The sequence below is a fragment of the Eublepharis macularius genome, chromosome 1, assembly GCF_028583425.1.
Source record: "Eublepharis macularius isolate TG4126 chromosome 1, MPM_Emac_v1.0, whole genome shotgun sequence".
Classification (NCBI taxonomy): domain Eukaryota; kingdom Metazoa; phylum Chordata; class Lepidosauria; order Squamata; family Eublepharidae; genus Eublepharis; species Eublepharis macularius.
In genome coordinates, this window is record NC_072790.1 from 194,521,425 (window position 1) to 194,535,064 (window position 13,640).

General features: G+C 41.1%; 1 protein-coding gene across 1 annotated transcript; it reads left to right on the forward strand.

Moving 5' to 3' along the window:
- The first annotated feature begins 847 nt into the window (after nucleotides 1-847).
- On the forward strand, nucleotides 848-9,339 carry LOC129331836 (uncharacterized). The gene is made up of 7 exons (XM_054982415.1): nucleotides 848-945; nucleotides 4,335-4,401; nucleotides 4,978-5,057; nucleotides 5,340-5,432; nucleotides 6,273-6,404; nucleotides 7,791-7,910; nucleotides 8,199-9,339. The coding sequence occupies exons 3-7, from the start codon at nucleotides 4,978-4,980 to the stop codon at nucleotides 8,284-8,286; spliced, it is 513 nt and encodes a 170-aa protein (XP_054838390.1). The 5' UTR covers nucleotides 848-945; nucleotides 4,335-4,401; the 3' UTR covers nucleotides 8,287-9,339.
- The last annotated feature ends 4,301 nt before the right edge of the window (nucleotides 9,340-13,640 follow it).

Below are 13,640 nucleotides of genomic sequence, written 5' to 3' on the forward strand. Positions count from 1 at the left end.
TACTTCACAGTCTTCCAGTTTGTCCATCAGAATGTCATGGGGGACCTTATCAAAAGCTTTACTGAAATCCATATAAATCACGTCAACAGAGTTCCCCCTGATCCAGTAAGCTGGTCACTCGATCAAAGAAGGAAACCAGGTTGGTCTGGCAGGATCTGTTAGGAACAAAACCATGCTGACTTCCCCGGATCACTGAGTGGTCCTTCAGATGCTTACAGATTGATCCCTTTAAAATCTGCTCTAATATCTTCCCAGCAACAGAAGTCAGACTGACCGGCCTGTAGTTTCCTGGGTCATCCTTCTTCCCTTTCTTAAAGATTGGATTCTTTCAGCACTCTTGGGTGCACCCCATCCGGCCCAGGGGATTTGTATTCATCCAGTGCAGCCAGATGCCTCTCCACTACCTCTCTGTCAATGTCAATTAACCACTCAGGTGTCCTGCCACATTTTCTACTATCTCTAGATGTGCTTGAGTTCTTCAGGGAGAAAACAGAGGCAAAAAAGTCATTAAGCCTGTCTGCTTTTTCTCTGTCCTGCACCAGAGTTTCTCCATCTACTCCCAACAGTGGTCCAATTGCCTTTTTTACCTTGCGTTTGCTTCTCACATTTCTCCTGGAATAAAACGCTGCCAGTTTTTAAAGTGCCTTCAGCCTCCTGGTTGTTCCTGTCGCCGCTCTGGTGGGGGCGGTCGACTCCCTTGCTCAGCTCCTCTAGGGCGAAAGAGCAGCCGAACTACAGCAGAACTCAAGCGCAGTGGGCGGGGTCAGAGAGACGGTTGGCGGCTACGGGCGGGGCTAATGGGCTGTCTCAGCGATTTCCCCGGACGCCATTTTTGTTTGTGGTTGAATGCGAGAGGGGTGAAAGTTCGTTTTCTCCTCCCACCTTTTGGCAGGGCCGAGGCCCGGGTTTGTGGCGCAGCTCCCGGAGCTTGCCTAGGTTTTCACGGTAAGTACTGCCTTGTTTCCTTTTGTTCGCTACTCGCTCAGGCTAAACCGTCTAGAGCTCTTCTTTTTCCGACGTTTGTCAGCCAGGTGCTTATGGAAACGATGGCTCACAGCTGGCCCCTATCTGGCTTCCACCTTCTGCTTAGTGGCGTACTGCTTCTGAACATGGAGGTGCCTCAACTGGTTCAATAAGAGAAAGGGGATTCCTCTGCAGTCCTAGAGATGTCTGAGAAAGGCTATGAAATGTGATCGTCGTCCCTGCTAGGAGTTTAATTAGTAGCATAAAAAGCACGAAGTCCTTTCGAGTCGTTCCTCCGTCGCCCACAAGCAATCCCGTCAGGCAGTTATCACTATAGTAAGGGAGAGAGACTATTTCATCGTTCGCGGGCCGTATCGGGTTTTGTTCTGATTTGTCCGGTATGCTTCTTTGGGGAGCTTCCCTCTTGACCTGTTGCCTCCCCTCGCTGGTAGCCTAGATCAGAATTCCACGAACGCCAAGATCGCACTTAAATTCCAGGTTAATTGATCTGTGCGCCATAATTTACTGGACGAATTGAGGAATTACTCGGGAGCGCAGAGGAAAGACCGCAGTTCCCAGATTTCGGTGCTGCTCATCGCTTACACGGATTGGAGCCAACGCCCCACTGTGTCGTTAAGAATGCCTTTCTTTTATTTCTCTGCAATCGCTCCCTAAAAAGCTGCTAAAACATAGTCATGTCGGAAAGTGATGTTTGCTTTCATCATTATCTTTTAGGGCATAAATTCCTAGCATTCTATTAGGCACAAAACTGACTTAACTCTTGTGACTTGTTTGGCACTGGAGGGCGTTCCAGTAACATAGCATGACGTGAGAAAAGAGGCAATGGGACAGGAGATTCCACTGAAAGCACTGGAAAAAGCCAGTGTGGTGTAGGAGCTAGAGTAAGGGACTAAGATCTGGGCAATCCAGGCTGTATTTACCATTCTGCCTGGAAGCTCACTGAGTGACTTTGGACAATCACAAACTCTCTGCCTAACTCACCTCACAGAGTTGCTGTTTGGAAAAAATAGAAGGGGGGGGATCTAAACTACTTTGGATCCCCATGGGGGAGAAAGGTGGGGCATAAATGAAGTTAAATAAATAAAACATTAAATAAGATAAAGGGGCAGGGAGAGAGACTGTGAAGTACCGAGACATAAAAATAATAATACATATTTCCCCTTGTTCTGGTTTGGAAAAAAAGTTTTGCTTTTTCCGGTTGTTAACTTCTTTTTAGGTAATATCAAGAGATACAGTCGCAGAGTTTTTTGGCACTTATGTCCTATTCCAGAGTTGTACACTTTGTCCTGTTCTTTGGCATTGTTCTGTTCACTCAAACGCTGGCCTGGCTTCCAAATTTATAACACAGCTTTTTTTAATGCTTTCTATTCAAATGTGTGGAGGGTGCCGGAATAAAACATAGCCTTAGTCGGAGTTATTTCGTAGAAAAAGAGATGCAGGAACTCATTAGCATATGCCACAACCTTTGATCTGGCCAAAATTATTGGGATTTGGCTGCTGCCAGACGGGGGAGTGTGCCCCCACCTAGCAGTGGCCCGATCAGGGTCCTTTTGGGCCCAATCCAGGCCGAAACAGGCTCAAAATGGCCATTTTGGGCACGTTTGGGCCTGGATTGGGCCCAAAATGGCCCAGATGGGTCAGTGCTGGGCAGGGGAGGGGTCCCCTGCTAGGCACGGACCCAATCCTGGCAGTTTTGGTCCTGATCCCTGCTGAAATGGGCACCAAATGGCCAAAAATGGCCGTTTGGGCCCGGATCAGGGCTGAAAGAGCCCCGACCAGGTCGGTGCCAGGCAGAGGAGGGTTCTTCCACCTGGCACCGACCTGATCCCAGCTGTTCTGACTCCGATCCCAGCGGGAGTGGGCCCCAAATGGCCATTTTGGGCCCATTTCAGCCTGGATCAGGGCTGAAATGGCTGGGACTGGGTCGGGGCCAGGAGGGGGAGGCTTCCTCCAACCGGCACCGATCTGATACGGGCCATTTCGGCCCTTATCCAGGCTGAAATGGGCCTGGCCATTTTGGGCCCATTTCAGTCTGGATCGGGGATGAAACAGCCGGGATCAGGTCGGTGCCAGTCAGGGGGAAGAGTTCCCCTGCCCGGCACCGACCCGGTTTTGGCCTGAATTCGGGCCATTTTGGCCCCAATCGAAGCCTAAACGGCCCTAAAGTCAGGTGGGCAGGGCCACCTGACTTTGGAACTGCTGGAACACTGTTCCGGTGCGTTCCCCCTCAAATTGAGCCCTGGTCTTGGTATTGTTTCTGTTAACTTTCCAGTAGAGAACAAAAATGGATCAGTCAAAATGTGAGACTGCTGAACCAAAAAAGTTAGAAGCCTTAATAATGATCCTTGCTGCACACTTCTTAGAGTACAGTCTTATTTTAGAATTATTTATAGTATAAATGGTAAGAATTTCAATTGTTATGGAGCAGAATTTTGAAGTAACTGTAAATTAGATGGTGAAGGCAAACAGATGAGAAGAACATGGATGCTATTATGCTACTTTTTTAAAAAATTGTATGAACGGATCTATGATCTGCATAGGCCATATACGCTGAAGAAACTGGAGCTGCCATTTTGCCTGACATGCTTAAAAGATGGTGTATTGCTTCATCAAGCAGGCATGAGCTTCATAAAATATTGGTAATACTCCTACCAAGTGGTAAAAAGGTAAAGGTAGTCCCCTGTGCAAGCACTGAGTCATTACTAACCCATGGGGGGACGTTGCATCACGACGTTTTCTTGGCATACTTTGAGTAGACCTTTATTCTATTGTGAATTACTTGAGGGGTAAAAGCTCCTCTGTATGAACCATCCCTACCAAATTAAAGAATTGGGGGTACTTCTGTCCCATACAGCTGTAGCCCCACATTTATTTAAAGCATTCTGCTTTTCTTCCAGTCAGTGGGATACAAAAGGCTTACACTGAATTTGAAAACAAATAGAGTGATTTATAATCATATTGAACCAAGGTCAGAGTTAAACATACTTGGATAAGGAAATCTCCCATCTCCAGTTTGACTCCTTCCCTTGCAACTGCCCAGTTTTCTCTTGGTAATGAGGTTGCAAATACCAAAGCATGTCCTCATGAGTTAATTTAAGGCCCTGTACGCAAATCTGTTTGCTAGTATTTAGGAGTGTTATTTGTATTTGGCTTGTTCACATTGAATAGCTCTCAATTTAGTGCCATGTAACGCCTTATGTAACCCTTAAAAATCTAAAGTTGGATCAAGAGAGAGTTTTAAATTGTACATCACATGCGACATGTTGTCTTTACATTGAAAGTTTCACTAACAATATGTTTGCTTCACTTTTATAGGCAATAATACATTTCTACCTCACTTTTCTCCTCAGTGGGGACCAAAAGCAGCTTATATCATTCTCCTCTCCTCCATTTTTTCCTCTCAACAAACTTGGTGAGGTAGGTTAGGCTAAAAGCTTGTGACTGGCCCAAGTGAGCTTCTCTGCAGAGTAGGAAATTGAATATGGGTTACCCAGGTTGTAGTCTGTCACTCTAGCCATTACACTGGCTCTCAGTGTAGTTCATGATGGAGATTATAATTTGAATGCTCAGGTTTCCTTAGTATTCAGTAGTCTGCCTTAATGCACAGCTTCTGTATTATGTGAAATCTTGCGACCTGCCTTCCCCTTGACCTCAGATCTGCTAAATGGTCTGTGAGCATGCTACTATTTTTAAAAAAGGAACAATCTCTGCCATTTTATTCACATACTAAATTTACTGAAAGTTTGTAATCATTTGGAGAACTTACTCTCTACTCACTTGATTTCTTACTAATTCTTGCCACCTCTTTAGAGATGAGCAGTACAAGGCTACTTGCATGTTTGCCCTGTATAAATGAAAAGAGAATTTCTAACGGGCAATTTAGCTTATTGATGTTTTGCATACATTTTGTTGAAGAACGTTCAAAATTACATTTAGGAGAATCAGTGAATAGATCTGGAGATTAAAACAGGGCATTTTTTTCATTTGTAATAGATGGAAGAAGAAATTGATGTTGCAGTGGAGAAGACTGAATCTGTCCCTGAAAACACAGAAATTGCTGATACTAAGAAAAAGTAAGGGACTATATTTAACTTGCTGTTAATGTGGTATACATAAAAGTATTTTAGAATACTGTTAGTAATTTTTCATAATGGTTATGTGAGGTGCTTGTCTTGAAGCCTCCCAGTACGTCTTTGGCCATGTTAGGCCAGCACTGTAGCCTGGGGGTACCTCAAAAGTACCTAAACCTATTGCTGTTTGTAACAACCAGTTTCTGTTTAGCAATTTATCAGAGGCTAGCAGAGTCCTTGGTTCTTGTGACAAAAGCAGCTGTTTTTTTCTTTTCTTGCATTCAGGGGGCCAAGAGGCAGGGGGAGAGGCCGAGGAGGCAGAGGATACATTAGAGGAAAAATGCGAGGCAAGGCACTGAATGGTTTTGGGCCTGTAAGGTAATTCTTGGTATTTAAAACATTATCTGTTTCTCTAAAACCAGACTCTTGGCACAGGTAGAATAGTTTTACCAAAATGATTTCACATATGCAGTGATTTCAGGAAAGCAAACTGATTTGATTACAGTCCTGATAAACACAACTGAATTTAAAATGTATTTTTCCCCTTAAAGGGAATGTGTGTGCAACTGTGATTTAGATGGCAGTTCATGTTTGTAGGTTACTTCTTTGTTTATCTGTATTCTGTACTTCTAGAAAGTCACTGGATCAATACGTATATCTGTAACAAGGTAATGGAGGTAGGGAGGTGATGAAGCTTATTCTTATGGCTTCATAGAGATGTTCTGGGCTTATTTTCCCCCCAGTTCTGGGAGTTGGGGTATCAGTGATACTCAAACATTAATGGATAAAACATACATGAAACGATCATTCTGCGTAATGTGCACATGTGAGATTGTTGACTCCTTGCAGTGCACAAATCTTAAGAAAAATGTTCATAGAAATTAAGAGCTTTAAAATTCTCTTAAGAATAAAACATTGCAAGAATGCATGATTGTTGGAGCAGATTTATGGCAATTTGCAGGGGGGGGCAGCCTTTTATTTTTGTGCAAAAGCTGTTGAAACTAGTTCACGTCTTTCACACTGATGGATATTTTTGTAATATAACAATATAGGTATGCCTTTTTGATCCTTCATTTTAATGATCTTGGGTGTCCTAGTAAACTTCTTATAAGTCAGAAACTGATCAGACTTTGTACTGAAAAAGTTTTAGCATTGAGGCAATATGACAAGATCACAGGAAATGGTTGGGGGGGGTACTGAAAACCTGTGTATTTGTAGACGTGGAATGGGGAGAATGCGCCCGTACCCAGACAACAGAGGTCGAAGAGGAGCACGAGGGGGACCACTTTTTCCACCAACTATGCCCATGAGAGGCATGATGAGAGTACCTTTCCTGCCTCCCCCACCACGGTTAGTATTGAAGATGCAAATGACTTCAAAAACTGAAATTATAGAACTGTGGCTAGGGCTAATCTGTATCAGTTGTAGAAATTTACAAAACCTAGAGAGTATGTGTTGTACTCCATGTGATGTACATCATATTGCTCCTGGGAGGATAGGCTAAAGAGTTGGGGATTTTTCAGTGTAGAAAAATGATGGTGAAGAAGAGACATGATAAAGTTTTATAAAATTATGCATAGGGTAGGAAAAGTGGATAGAAATAACTTTTTCTGTTTCTCATGTAATATTAGAACTTGGGAGCACCCACTTAGGTTGATAGGAATAGGTTTATTGCAGAGAAAAAGAAGTATTTCTTTACTGAATGATTACTAGATTGTGGAATTCATTGCCAGTGGACATAATGATGGCCATAAGCATAGATGACCTTAAGAAAGGGTTAGAGTGGATTCGTGTAGAATAGGTCCATCAGTGGCTACTAGCTATGGTGACTGAACGGAATCTCCATAGTCAGAAGTAGCAAACCTCTGAATATCAGTGTTAGGAGTAAGTATCTGAGGAAAATCTTGCCTGTATGCCCTATTTGTTGACACATACACCTGTAGGCAACTGGTTTGACTTCTGAGTGAAACAGGATGCTAGACAAGATGGACCGCTGGTCTGATCCATCAGCGCTTTTCTTGCATTCCTTTGGAAAGAAGTTATTTTTAAATGTCTCTTTCCCTTTGGAAAGACAATTATTACAAAACCATTTGTGTAATCCTGTGCAGATGTGTGTGTCCCCCAAAAGAAAATACTGAGGAAATATTTAACTGTATTCCTATAAGGATGCTTTGCTCAAAGGGGAGAGGGGAGGGAGAGAACCATATTATCAGTCTCTAGGAATCTTTTGTTAAGGGAGACATCACTTCAGGTGATACTTTTTGGAATCCAGGTGTTTGTAAGCAAAATGCCCCTGGCTGGATGTGATTGATTGTCAGAAATGCCATCTAGCCAGGATTGCAAATGGTAAATTTTACCACAGGAAAGCTGACTTTTTGATGTTTTATTCTAGGTAGTTATTTGGTACTCCTGAGCTGGGCTGAAGTCTCCCACTACACATTTTGAGGGTTAAATATACCTTTTAAAAATGTTACCTTTTATTTTTCCAAAAATGGAGAATATTTACCTACCTATCCCAAAATATGAGGAACATATTTCCTTTAATGAATTTAACAGAATTTACATTAGGATATCTTGAGTTCCATATTGGTTTTTTAAAAAAATTCTCAGTCCAGTTTGTATTCCCTCTCACCAGTTTTTATATGAGCAATGTTCCTCTGAAGCAGGTAGGCAAGCTTATCACCATATTATTATTGAGCCAGTAATAGGATGCTGATCATTTGGATGTGTCTGCAGATACAGATTTCCTCTTCCTCCCCCACCACCTGGACCAATGGGCTTCAGGGGCAGACCTCCTCCCCTCAGAGCTAGAGGGATGTTACCATTGCCTCGAGGACACTTTCCACCTCCAAGTGGGTAAGAACATTCTTGCCGTACCTTTTTAAATCTCATTTTATTTTGCATGTGTTATGTTATAGAAGATTCTTTTAAAATTTAAGAAGGATTATGTATAACATCTAAGGTCATTATTGAGATTTTTTTAAAATCAGCTCTTATCACTGTGGTGGTATTTAACTACTGTGGAAGCCTTTTAACTATGCATGATGAAAGTGATCTAAACTGTAATGTAGTATTGTGCTTTTTAAAAAAGTAACTCTCTTGAGAAGGAACAAAAAAAAATTCTGATTTTATCCTTTTATACAGCTTTCCTAATGGACCCGGTGCACCAGTCCTTCCGCCACCTGGACGGGGCCAGAGATGGCCTGGACCGCCAGGTGGCAGATGCTATTAAAGAGGCTTATTCTTTAAATTCAGAAACAGGGATACTTGCTTCTCTTTAAGACCATTTGAAATGGCTGGACTAAAAACTGCCTGTAAAGTTGGCAAAGAAAACTAATAGAACTCTGACATCCCATATTTTTCCAGCAGCCCTCATGCACCGACTTGGTAAAAGCCATATATATACACACATATATATATATATTAGAAAAATTTAAACATACAGAAAAGATCTGTGACTCCTTGGACATTTTCAAGCATATCCTTTCAAAGATGGTGGACACTTGACACCTGCACACTAAAGTTAAAGTCTCTGAAGAGGTCAAGCTTTTTGTTTAATATTCAGATTTTCTATTTAAATTGTGTGCAGTTTTTTTAGCGTAGATATTGGCCTGTTTCAGTCACCTGTATCTGTGTGCTCTACATCTTTTGAACTCTTGTTTCAAATGCACTTACCTTTTGGTAATAGTAAATGCAACAAGGTGCTTCATCTTTTGAGGGGCAAATATACTGTGTGACATATCGAAATGTAACCAATGCACAAAATGTAATGGATGACACAAATCCGTGGGTGTTGACTTAAAAAGAAAAGAGAGCGAATTATAAATGAACAAAGACTTTATGGGTGTCTTGTTAATTTTTAGATAATTGTTCTTCATATACAGCTTGACCTCATGTACGTTGTGTACGTTACTGTAGTGGCTGAACAAAGTATGTAGCTGAACATTTGACCAATTGTATAATTACAACTGGTGATGTTATCTACAAAATAAATGAGGGGATATGTTACATTCTGCAGTGTACGTACTGTTTTAAATTATAGACATTATAAATTAACCATTTTAGGTTTCATTTTGTTGTTGTGAACTAGAAAAAAGTTTTTTTAAAGAAGTAGAACATGTAATCTTGTGTTGCTTGTTGCTGTTGGAATGACAGATAAAATTGTAATTTTCTGAAACAGCACTGTTTAACGTCAGGGATGATCACAGTCTGTACATTTATTTTAACTCTTAATACATGTTGTGTTCTTCTGTGCTGAGGGCTGAATTAAAACCTTTTTTTAGCAGTCTGGTGCAGTTGGGGCTTTTTAATTTAAGCAATCCCTATACTGGGTCCAAAGCCTGCAAGCAAAGTAAAATAAAACGAAGAAAAGCAATAAATCGAGGTACGAACTGCTCTTATAGTTATTTATGTCATACTCCTACACCTGGCTTCCAATGAATATCTGAACAAAATGCTTTGTGTAGCCTAAGTAAAAAACAAAACAAAAAGATTTCAGTTTATACGTGTCTTAATTCCTCAAAAATATTTAACCTTCCTATCTTCATGAGACACCAGATTTTTCTATATAATTTTTGGAAGAGACTTATTCAGAACTAATCATTTGGTTAAACCCTTATTGTAAAACAATGCTTTATATTATTGTTATAACATAACAATATGTTATTGGCTTAAAAGGATAGTGTTGACCACTAAAACCACTATTTAAAAACAATACTAAATTAGTAAAGTAGTTCATTCATCTTATGCTACCCAATGGTGAAAGAATGATGCTGTTGTTATCTTCTGAAGGATAACATAGTCACCCTTTGAGGCCAATGGGAGATGGTATGCAGACCTTTGGGAGAGCTTTCATCAAGGCCTTATTTGAGGTGAGAGAGTATTTAAAACATTTTTCCCCATTCACTTTCCTTATTAAGCAAAGTCCACATTTATTTGATTGTGAGCATTTAAAAACACAAACACAGTCTTGAGTTTGCTTCACTGAGAACTTAAGGGAGCGATGGACACAGTTGCTTCATGGTGGAAACTTGTCAGTTGAATGAATTTTCAGCAGGCTTAGTTCCAAAAATTTGCCTGTGGTGATGGGTTAGCCAGGCAGGTGGCTACCAAATTCACAAGGCTGAGTTTCACGCAGATACCTACCACAAAGTTTCTACCCAAAAACCACATCATGGTGTGTTGGGGGCGGGGTGAGGAGAAGCTGTGAGGTTTCATCCTTTTTTAAATCTGTAATTATAATGCATGCCAGGTGACAGTATAATAATTGTGCTTATATACTACTCTTCTACACAGATAACTGACCCACCCAAAGCAGTAAACAAATTCAGTGTTGTTGTTATCCCAGTGATGCTGAGAGGAATGGCTTATCTAAGGCCACTTGCTGAGCTCATAGCAGTAGTAGGATTCGAACCAGCAAGAGTGCTGATTCACAGTCCAACCACTTACCCACTATGATACAAAAGCTCTCAGTATGAGATTCTGTGACATTTGGATTCACTTCTCGCTATTAATAAGTTCATTTTTGTTTTAGTTTTGAATTTTGCTGAAATAGTTTTTCAGTAACATGAGAACACAAAGTATTTTTATGGATTCAGACTATTGTCCAATATTCTGAGTGGCAGAGATTCTCTGAGGTCTCAGACAAGGATCTTTTGTAACTGCGTCCTGAGATTTTTTTGTTTAAAGATTAGACATAGGATCATTTGTGATCATAGGATCTCACAAATAATGTGTTCTACTATTAAACTGTGATACTACATGACCTTTGATCTTTGATTGCCCTTTAGATTTCTTTTAAAGAGAGGAAGTGCCTTTTATTTACTTAATATTTAGCAAACGAGTGACAGAAATATTTTTGGCAACTAATTTATTGCCTGCATAGAATTGTGTTGAGCTGCTGATCCCCACCAATATTCTCCTCCCCCACCCCTGCACCACGCAGCAGCTAGGGCTCAGTTGAATGCTATCCAGCACCAAGGGAGCATCCCCCCCCCCCATCCCTATCATACAGCTAATGTGGCTGGCTTATGTGAACACCTTTTAAACACAGATGGCATGTGCTTGCCATGTGTCCGGCTCATCTCATTTTTTTTAAAAAAATACAGATTTTTAAAAAGATTTCCCTTTAGACATAACTCAGAAGGCGATGTGTTCAAAAGTGCAAGAAGCAAAACACTATTTTTAAATCTTGTGCCACACTGAAAACAATGAGCACAGAAGTACTGAAGAAACACATAATTTACAAGGAAGTGCTACTGTTTTGGCTTGGCAATAGAGATGAGCACAAACTGAAATATGAACCAAAGTATGTCCTGAACTGGTCTGGTTCATGGTTTGCGAACCAGCGGTTTGTCAGAGCCCATTTCTGATGAACCACGACGAAATTTAGGCTGGTTTGTTTGGTTCATTTTTCAGTTCGTTGCTGCAGACAGCGTGGCGCCGATCAATCAGTTTCCTAGGCAACCGGGGATAGGCTTTCTTCAGTAGAGGCAAGAGAAGTGTTGCTGCTTTCAAACGCCCACCCTTTTTTCAGCTGAAGGGAGGGACACATCTCCCTTGCATCAGCTGAGGTCCTTTTTGCACTGGAACTTTAAAGGGTTTCAGTATATGTTCTGCTTCCCGTGTTTGCAGGAGTTTGCTTATTCCATGCTGGCTTTAAAAGCCAGGAAAGGTTTAAATAATTAGTTTTCCCTTCTTCCTTTGGGGTATGCACACACACTTTTTTTTTTTCAAAGGCAAGAATGGGTTGTAACGTTGTAACATAGCAACATTATAACATTACTGCACATTCCTCCTGGTTTTAAAAGCCAGGAAAGGATTAAATGGCTCCTTTCCCCTCCCAGGCATGTTTCAGGCTTTGAAAAAGAGGGAAAAAATCCCAAGTGGTTTCACAGCCCTTTGGAAACAAAGTGGCAGGGAAGCTGGGAGGGGATGAAGCAGCAGGTTTCCCCTCCCCTCAGCTGCAAAAAGCAGAAGGCTTTTGAAAGCAGTGACACCTTTCTTGCATCACAAGAAAAGTGCTACTGCTTTCAAGCCTGCATTTTTTTTCAGCTGATGAGGGACCCCCTCTCCCATCAGCTGAAAAGCAGTGGTGTTTAAAACTGAAGCACACTCCCCTATTCTGTAAACCTTCTGCTGCCCTGGAGGTTATGCTTTTACAAACCAAACGAACCGGTTCGTGAACAGGGGCAAGTTTGTGGTTTGTGAAATGTGATGAACCACGAACCGCAGGGTTTGAATTTTCCCCCGGTTCGTGTCCATCTCTACTTGGCAACAAAGAAGAGGACTATGATGTGCATTTAGTTACAGGGATGTTGCCGGTTGGTGTGGGGAGAAAGCAGCCCGAACACAAGGAATCAAGTACACTCAGTAGAGCTCATTAATGTATGTGATGAAGTCTTCCCAACCTACTTTTTTTTTTTTTGCTTCAATAAGATGGTGGTGGAGAGTGCCTTCAAGCCAGAGTTGCCTTAATGTGACCCCTGGTGGGGTTTTCATGGCAAAAGACTGACAGAGGTGGTTTACCATTGCCTACCTCTGCAGCTCTGGTCTTCATTGGAAGCTTCCCCATCCAATTACTGACCAAGGCCGACCCTGTTTAGCTTCTGAGATCTGATGAGATCAGACTCACCTGGGCTATCCAGGTCAGGGCGCTGCAGTAAGATGGATGAGGTAAAATTAAATGTCACACTGAGCAAAGCATTGCCCTGATCTTGTCACAGAGAAGAGCCAGTCTGAAAACTTGCAAGGACATACAAATATGTGCATGAAATTAGAATTAATTGTCATGTCTAGTATATTAAGGTTACTGCAGCCATCTGATTTGTGTCCGAGAAAACAACTTTGGAGGAAGATTTCAAGCGTGGTTAAGGTAACACTTACTTTCCTTCTTTGGGTCACTTTATCAGACCAAGTAATTCAGTATCAAAGCTGTGCCTATGAAACTAATCTCTGTCCTTTATTTTGCATTTCTGTGGAACATCCAGTACAGATTGATGGACAGGTTAGCTAAATCTTGAACAGCCTGCAGGATGTTGTATGTTTGTGTTAAATTTGGAATATTCATGTAATGTGGTGCAGCTATTTTAACATTTCAGGAAGATGCAACTGTCTTCTTGAAAATACTTCATGAGATTGAATCTTAATTAAATTACAGGAATTATAAAATACATACAGAGGAACTATTCCAAGCAGTCAGAGGAATTTGTGTTTCATACCTATAATTATCATACAGTCTTTGACAAATGTAGTTTTATAAACACTGGTTTGATCAGAAAGGGACTTCTTAATTGCCCCTAGTGCTAACTTTCTATTAATTAGAGCAATGGCCATAGTAAATGGTGTTTTGAGAATGCAGCCCACTTGACATACTACTTAAAGTTCTTAAGGGATTAATCATTTTGCAACAGGCAAACTGTTTTCAAACTGGAGCCTGCATTTGCATAACACAACAGTTATTTTACTGTAGAAACTCTTTAAGCATAAGGTTTAATCTTTAGGCACGAGTTAAATTTTTGTGAATATATCAAATTACTTTTTAAAAAACCTCATCTTAAACTGACAATTCTTTTCGCAGTCTTACTG

Excerpts from the sequence above, each read along its gene's own strand:
- LOC129331836 (XM_054982415.1), top strand. The coding sequence starts at position 4,978 with ATGGAAGAAGAAATTGATGTTGCAGTGGAGAAGACTGAATCTGTCCCT. Across the intron at positions 6,405-7,790 it reads TTCCTGCCTCCCCCACCACG|ATACAGATTTCCTCTTCCTC; the intron begins GTTAGTATTGAA and ends ATGTGTCTGCAG. Across the intron at positions 7,911-8,198 it reads CACTTTCCACCTCCAAGTGG|CTTTCCTAATGGACCCGGTG; the intron begins GTAAGAACATTC and ends CCTTTTATACAG.